Source organism: Austrofundulus limnaeus, unplaced genomic scaffold, assembly GCF_001266775.1.
Source record: "Austrofundulus limnaeus strain Quisiro unplaced genomic scaffold, Austrofundulus_limnaeus-1.0 Scaffold297, whole genome shotgun sequence".
Lineage (NCBI taxonomy): Eukaryota > Metazoa > Chordata > Actinopteri > Cyprinodontiformes > Rivulidae > Austrofundulus > Austrofundulus limnaeus.
Genome location: NW_013952699.1, coordinates 282666 through 290851, shown reverse-complemented (window position 1 = coordinate 290851; position 8186 = coordinate 282666). Strand labels below are relative to the sequence as shown.

Sequence of the window (8186 nt, the reverse complement as noted above, 5' to 3'; positions counted from 1 at the left end):
AAAAAAAAAAAAAAAAAAAAAAAAAAAAAAAAAAAAAAAAAAAAAAAAAGAAGAAGAAATGCACTACCATAAAAACCCATCCCCAGAAACACAGACTGAACCTGTAAGACCTGAACCAGTCCAACCAGCGGAGTCTCTTAAATCTGTAGCTGATAAAAACATATTTAACAACTTTAAAAGTGCAGTTTCTGTGTTGTGAGGGGCTACAAAACCTGAATATGCTCAGGCAGTTTGATTATTAAAAAAGCAGGAAGAAACAAGTATAGTTCTGTAGAGCAGGTGGGCTGTGCAGCGCAGTATGTTAACAGTTTAAGAAATCAGGGGTCCAATGGTGGGCACAGCTAACTGAAATATTTGTTTCACTAACTTCTAAACTGCTACACACATTCCTTAAGTCTGCTAATGAGAAAAAGGTGAGTTGATAAAACAAAATGATGAACACTAAAGCTGAACCACAAATAACACCTGGTCCACCATGTGGCAAAAACTTCAACACACCAGCTAAATGTGRCAAACAGTCAGCTCAACCCAAAACCCTTCATAGATCACTGATAAAAGCATTTAGATCTTTTTACAGGTAAAAAGTTCAGAATCTAGTTCATGGGAAACCATAGCTATCAAATAAAGTACAGGAAACTACRTGATGGTGTATTGCAGGCTGGGTAATGGCTGCCCTTGTTTTAATTTAGCCAGGAGGCGGAGCTACAGCTGACAGACAGGAAATGCAAAAATGACAGAGAAATAAAGTGTTTCTGCTGATTAAACTCTTCTATTTAAACACTATCAGCACTAAAAAGCTGTGTGTATACCCCAGATTGTTTCACTTTTTAAATCTTGAAGCAAACTCAGGAAATCATCTCTGAGACTGAACAAAGTCCCAGCTAGTGTTGTAGTACTTGAAACCGGTCTTGGTCTTAAGAGCGGTCTCAAGACCACTTTTTGATGGTCTTGGTCTCGTCTCGGACTCGACAGCATTTGTACTCGGTCTTGTCTCGGTCTCGGACATTGAGGACTCGGAATTTTATTTCAAGACCAGTCAAGTCCACAACTGTGGAAATATCAATAAATAGCCGGATTATTGGCAAATTTATTAGTTAACATTCTTGCTTTCATTTGATTTAAAATGTAGTTACTGATTCAAATYCAAACCTGACTCGTTGCTATTTCTGTATTTTTGTTACCGGCTGTCACCCATTCCCAGTCCCCATCACTTGCACGCAGCACTCCAGTAAAGTGAGAAGTGGTTCTCTGGGAGCGGTAAAWGATGTCTTCAAAATTTTAAGTATAAAATTTGGTTTTATTATTCATAAATAATATAAGTGTAAAACAACAACAATAACCAGGAGAAAACGTACAGCAACTTGTACATTCAGCAGTGCTTCACTTTCAGAGACAATGGGGACAACTTTAAACTTTTAYYRTCACTAACGTYAACAATCTGCCTCTGTAGCAAAATTCTTTCTTCTGCCCTCAAACAAAGATYTTGTCWATATTAGCTCTWTATATTAAGTTTGCTACAGTGGGGAGAGAAAGTATTTAGTCAGCACCAATACTGTAGTTCAAGTTCTCCCACCTATAACGATGAGARAAGCCTGTGAATGACATCATAGTTGGACCTCAACTATGAGATCTAAATACTCCCCCTCCACTGTACATGTGTAAAGAATACTCCATCTTTTAGGAAWTTTTTTTTTTAATCTGGTCTTGGTCTTGTCTCGGTCTCGCCCTTCCTTGGTCTTGGTCTCGACTTGGTCCAAACCCTAAAAGTCTTGGTCTTGTCTTGGTCTCGCCCTCCCTTGGTCTTGGTCTCGACTTGGTCCAAACCCTAAAAGTCTTGGTCTTGTCTCGGTCTCGAGACACTGTGGTCTTGGTCTTGACTTGGTATCGAGTAAGGTGGTCTTGACTACAACACTAGTCCCAGCTACAAAGGATGCTGGGGAAAAATCTAAAACCATTTTTTCTGATTTTTTTAACAATAGTTTTGAGTGTGGACTTTGTTTTTTTCTTGATAAATTCTTGTTCAGTTTTTAGTGTATATTTAGTGTGAGTCCTGAGGTTGGAGATGATGTCACTGTGTGACCTGTGGCAGAGACTGATTGATGTTCACAACACAACTCAGGAACATCACTGCTGCATGTGAAAGATAGGTTTTACCGAAAATATCACCATGTAGTGATGCAGACTGTAAAATTAGCAGTCAAGAAAATAAACTATAATTTAGTGCAAGTTCAGTCTGTTACGAGTWATAAAGTTGTAAATACTAAACTGCTCATCAAAATATTAGTTCTGTTTATATCCGATGAGCAGATCAGTGAAATYAACCCCCAAAAACCTGAATAAAACTGTGTTTCTGCCTCAGAAAGAAGATTCAAACTCAGAACACACGCAGATGTTTTGGATTCAGGGAACAGGAGTTTTGTCTTACCAGTAAGGAGTCCCAATAAAAGACTTTCTTTTGGCCACGGAGGCACTGATCTCAGCTGCAACTCCAAAATCAGCTAAAACACAGAGAGAGAGGCTTCTGTAGATCTGACTGGACTTCAGCATGGCATGACGTTTGTGCTGGAGGTGTGTGTGTCTGTGTGTAGATGTCTGTAGATGTGTGTAGCTGTGTGTAGGTGTGTGTGTGTGTGGACTCACTAACCCAGTTTGACGTCTCCTCTGTCTGTTAAAAGGATGTTGGCTCCCTGAAGAAGAACAARCATGTTAACCATCACATTATCAGTAAAACCTGTAAATATGAAACCCATTTACCTTTATGTCTCGGTGCATTTTGCCATTTTCATGCAAGTGATATAAACCCTGGTAAAAAAAAAGGGGGGAGGGACAAAAATACATGTTTTATAATTGTTATAATTATAATTCAACACATATTTATTCATAAGTACGTCCATTTATCTGCTAATCAAGAACTTTGAACAACTCTCACATAATCAATAAAACAAAAAGATCTTTGTAAAGATCCACCTGACACCTGCAGTGGTTCAGTAAACCATTTCTATTTTAACTTTAGTAATACTTGTGTACTTTGCTTTGTTGTGTTCTTGCTTCTTACAGTGTGTACACTAACCAGGTCAGTACTTAGTTTTACCTGCTCATGGACTGTATCTCTGATGTACACTTAAAGGAAAGTATTATTTACAGCAGCTCTTCTGTGGTTGCAAAATAAATAAATATATAATAAGAAGTGAAAGAATGAATTTCACCAACAAGCTTTCAGTCAAACCTTAAAAATGATCTCATTAAATATCACGTCACTCAGCGTGTGTGTCATTAACTTTCAGCTACTTTCACACTCAGGTCTAGCTAAAACAAGGAAAGACTTTGAGCCATTTTTCAACATTGAGTGATAATAAAAACCAGTTTGAAGACAAAAAGTCTTACCTGAAGAGTTTCCCTGCACACAAAGGCTATCTGTTTCTCCTTCAATGGACCTGTCACTGGAACAAACAGTTTGAATTTTAACTTTTACACACAAACACTGGGTTTTATAATTCATCACCTGTTTACACAGTAGTTGTTTTTAATTCTCCAACATCTTTACAGTCCACTTCCTAAAAAAGCTGGGACATAAAAAATAAAACCAAACCATATTTTATTCATCAGTTTTCTAACTGCACAACTGAACCTTTTGGGGGATAAAAATATTCATGTGGTTTTGATTTAATGTCAGAAACACATCAGTTTTTTTCATTGATCAGTAAAAAAAAGAAAAAAAAGAAACACATCAGTTTAACAAAACACTGGAAACTGTTTCCAGTTTGTAACTAATTCTATCAAAGGACTGGGTTTACAGACTGAATCTGTCAGAGATGGACAGAGGTTCATTTTAATACATAAATCTGTGTCTGGCCAATTAAAAAAAATATCAGTTTATGTATTTTTTACTCAGTGTTAAGGATATAATTGATCATTTATTGAATTATTATTTACAAACCTCTCAAAACCAAAAATATAACTGCCTGTTTTTACTCTCTAAGAGACGTTGGAAAAATATACWGCAGTAAGAAAAGCTGCAGGTTCTGAACTATTTAATGTGTTTAAATGTTTGTTATCCAAATCTTAAATATTCAGATGTTACATTCATTGCAGTTTTTGTTTTGAGCTCTTTGTCCTGCCCCTCAGGAGCCAGCAGCTTCAGGGAAACGCTGTAGACTTGTCTGTACCTTGGTACATGTCCTGCAGAGAACCTCCACCACAGTACTCCATGCAGATCCAGAGCTTGGTGTTCCTGAAGACACATTCCACAGAGAACATCACATGAATGAGCTTAAACCCACCTGGGAGAGAGCGGGTTGAAAACACACCTGTGGTAGCTCCCGAAGTAGGCCACGATGTTTTTATGTTTGCACTCCTTCATCATGGTGATCTCCTGCTGGATGGATGTGATGTCATCACCTGGGCACACAGACAGACAGGTGAGCAACTCCACAACCCCAGCTTAAATATAAGATACACATCATACAACAACCAAACGTTAGAGACCATAAAAGAATGACATATCATCCACCACCACCTTTCACACCAAAGTTGTCTCGTTGTTTTGTGTCTCTACCAGAGGACAATACACTGTCAACCTGTGTCTCTCTGTGTCTCCTTCCTGTCACTCAAACCCAGCTGGTTCTGGTTCTGCTGGAGGTTTCTTCCTGTTAAAGGGAGTTTTTCCTCTCCACTGTCACTAATGTGATGCTCAGGTTCTTTAGATGGATTGTTTTTTGTGTACAAAACATGGCTTGGACTTATATAGCACCTTATCAAATCACTTTACCCCTACAGACATTCACATATTCACACACTGATGATAGTAAGCTACACTGTAGCCACAGCTGCCCCACGTTTAATGAGAACTTGTGAGAAATGATAGTGGTTCAGCTACTGCAACTCCAGATCTCAGTTGCTAGTTCCTCTTCACACCTCTCTTGGTTCTTCTTTTGGTTGATTTCTGAAAGCTGCCATCTGTGMAGGATGTAGCAGCTCCACCTGTGATGTCAGAGACTGGTCTTTGATCACATCAAAGTGAAAGAACCTGGAGGCTCGACCCGGCCACAGTCAGCCTGGCCTTAACTCTGCTCTGGCCCTGGTTGTGTTTGCTTTGAGCAGAGTGACGCCTCGATGTGGGCAGGATCATAATATGAAACACAAATAATTTATTTCATTTTATTTGTGTTGCAACGATGGACAGCATCAAACTTGAAGGACCATCCAGCAGTATGGCGCTGAAGACGAGAGGGCAAGACGACAGAGGACAGTAAGCTAATGGTAGCTAATGTTAGCTAATGTTAGCTTCTTGATTAGTTAAACTTGTAAAAAAAAACATAGCTGTTGCAAAACAATTCAAGTAAAATTAATCTCATCAGTGTAATGTGACCCCCGGTCAGTGAATCCATCAATGAGCAACAGTAACTGCCATCAAATCAGGCTGGAATCAGGTCATAAGTAAGGATGCACATTGAAAATTTCAGTTGATATCCAATATTATTCTAGCTGTTATGGTCAATAACTGATATTTACACAAGCACACAAGTTTTTTTACAAATCCATACACACAAACACACTTTATAAAAAACAACCAGATCTCAGACATGACTCTGTACTTCAGTTATTCCTGGCTGTGCAGCATCACTATCATGATCAAACAGATACCACTGGACCAAACATGTCCCTCCCAAAACAGAAACACAAACAACAACAAGTGGGAAACCAATATCAGACATTAATATTAGCCCAGTTTTACTTATCAGACAGACACCAATATTATAAAAACTTACCAACATCAGTCCATAGCAATGCATCCCTAATCATAAAGCTAATGCAAACTTGCAGAACCCAGGTTTGTACCCAAGTCAGACTGTACAGTGCAAAACATCCAATAGACAGTAGGGGTGCACCAAAAAATCATTTTACATCAGAATCACAATTCTCATTTACAAAGATTCATAATCGATTTAAAATGTCCCAAAATGGATTTTTATAAATAAATAAAAAATAAAGCTAATCCAATGGCTGTCAGCCTCTGTTTTGTAACTACATGGGACATCGTGACGTCATCACGCAGCTGCTTCTGGAACATATGAATGTGCAGAAAACACCAAAACAAAGAGGAAACTACAAAACTGGAGGAAAGAGAGATTCAACTGACCCTGTCTTCATTGGATGCAAAGATTTGTGCTCATTTTGCATTTTACTGAATGAGTCTGAGTTTGACCTGAGTGAGGTGTGTAAGGTTTGCATAATGAAGATGAAGCACTTTGGGAACACAACAAATGGGCTCACATTATCAGGTTTGAATGAAAAATCAATTTGAATTGAAGTGTGGCCCCAAAATCAGAATTGAATTGAATCGTGAGAGAGTAAAAGATTCCTACCCCTATTAGACAGATGCCAACTTCTACTAGCTTTGTACTCTGACTGTTCAAAATCATAGATGGAACCATCTACATCTAGCCTGGCCCTTGCCTTCATCCACAGTTCCTCTCGCTTCACTGCTCTGTCTGGGATTTCTCCCATAGACAAGGATTTCTTCAGGAGAATTTCATTCAGGCCAATCAGAGAACAGAACATTGATTTTCTGCACAGTGTCTGCTTGTAGTTTGTTTTACCCGCCAATCAGCAAACAGAAGGAGGAGGTTTGATTGATGTAGATTTTCTGCGCAGTGTCTGCTAGTTAGTTTAGCATTCGGCAGTGGAGGAAGTGAATGAAGCCAGTCTGTGTTGATAAGGCTTCCAAATTAAAATAAATTTGTCTGACAAAGCAGCAGCTCTCATTTACAGTCGTCTCGTTCGGCTCGGTACTTCTCTACTCTCAATAGAGTTGTTTACAGCACACGCGATTTCCGGTTAGCTTCTTAGCTTAGCCTTCGTCACACCAACAAACATCGTGGCCAACTGATCCAATCATTTTAAACTTCAGCAGAGGCCACGCCTCCTGCAAGAATCACATCTCTGTAGCTGAGAGTCCAGACCCTCGTAYGTAGCAAAGTGAAGGACAAGGGTCTGGTTTTTACCAGGCTAATCTACATCTCACACAGACAATCTTTCAGAAATGAAGAGATAATCACAAAACTAACAGAGGGGTGGAGCAAAACCAAACTGTGTTGATGTGGAGCACAGTACAATAAATGTGACAGCATCTCTCTTATTTTCTTAGAACACATTAAATAACTCAGTATAATGATTCTCAGAGGTGAACTATTGTATAAACTAACACAAAGCTACTGTGGGTCAGTTTTGATGTTCTGTCATAAATCTGCTGGTTGTTTAATCCCACAGCCCTGTGGTCTTAGAAAAATACCTCATGAAGCAGTGGATGGCTTTAAAAAAAACTCTTAATATTTGCAGTCAGCACACCAGCTGGATGGATGCATTTAACTTCCACATCAGAACAAAACCAGCAGGAAACCAGGTTAACTGTGTATTTCTTGCCTCTCAGCAGCAGCTGTATGCATGCTGAGAGCTGTTGAGTTTCTTACCAGGGTCCAACCGGACGATCTTGATTGCTGCCAGTTCAGATGTCTTGATGTTGCGAGCCTGAAATAAAAACAAAGTTCAAGTAAGAAACAAATGTAGGAAATAATCTTCTTTGTATCAGTTCCTACAGGGCAGAGACAGAAAAATGCATCACTGGAGGAGWTGTGCATCATCATTTGACAGGAGGATTAAAGGTACCCTGCTGTTATCTCAGAGATGATCCGAAATTTTACAGCTCAGGGTTCAGGTTTATAAAAGATTGCGTGGAAACCATACTAAAAATGAACGTACAGCCAAAAGGTGAAAATGGCGTATGCAAAAAATATTCAGATTTATAAAACCATGCGTACGCACGTTTCTGCGCATCTTTCATTTATAAATCACAGTCGCACGTCAGAGTTTGCGCACAAGGTCCCGCCTCAGGTTCTACCCTCTACACGCCCACATTCAACCATAAACAGTCAATGTAAAGTACCTCATGAATGTTAAGATGTATTTAAATCAGTCAGCTGATCAATGTCAACAAAAGTGATTGTCTCAGACACACTCCATCGTGTGTCTGGATGATGACAGGTGCTGACAACTGCTCACGTGAATAAAATGTCCATAATTGACACAGATTTTCCCTGATTTCGCAGGTTTACAGACGTTTAGAGTAATCTAACGATTTTTATCAAAAACTCAGCTTCAAATTAATTTTCTCTCAGAGCCTGCAGGAC

At 39.1% G+C, this 8186-nt stretch overlaps 1 protein-coding gene across 1 annotated transcript in view; it reads right to left on the bottom strand.

Annotated features, from left to right (window-relative positions):
* Window positions 1-8186, bottom strand: part of map4k2 (mitogen-activated protein kinase kinase kinase kinase 2) — a gene marked incomplete in the record, with an annotated part of 69222 nt that overhangs the window by 50970 nt on the left and 10066 nt on the right. The window contains 7 exon segments of the mRNA XM_014021574.1: window positions 2426-2498; window positions 2645-2687; window positions 2755-2802; window positions 3385-3440; window positions 4167-4231; window positions 4308-4398; window positions 7470-7527. Coding sequence (XP_013877028.1) covers window positions 2426-2498; window positions 2645-2687; window positions 2755-2802; window positions 3385-3440; window positions 4167-4231; window positions 4308-4398; window positions 7470-7527 — 434 coding nt within the window.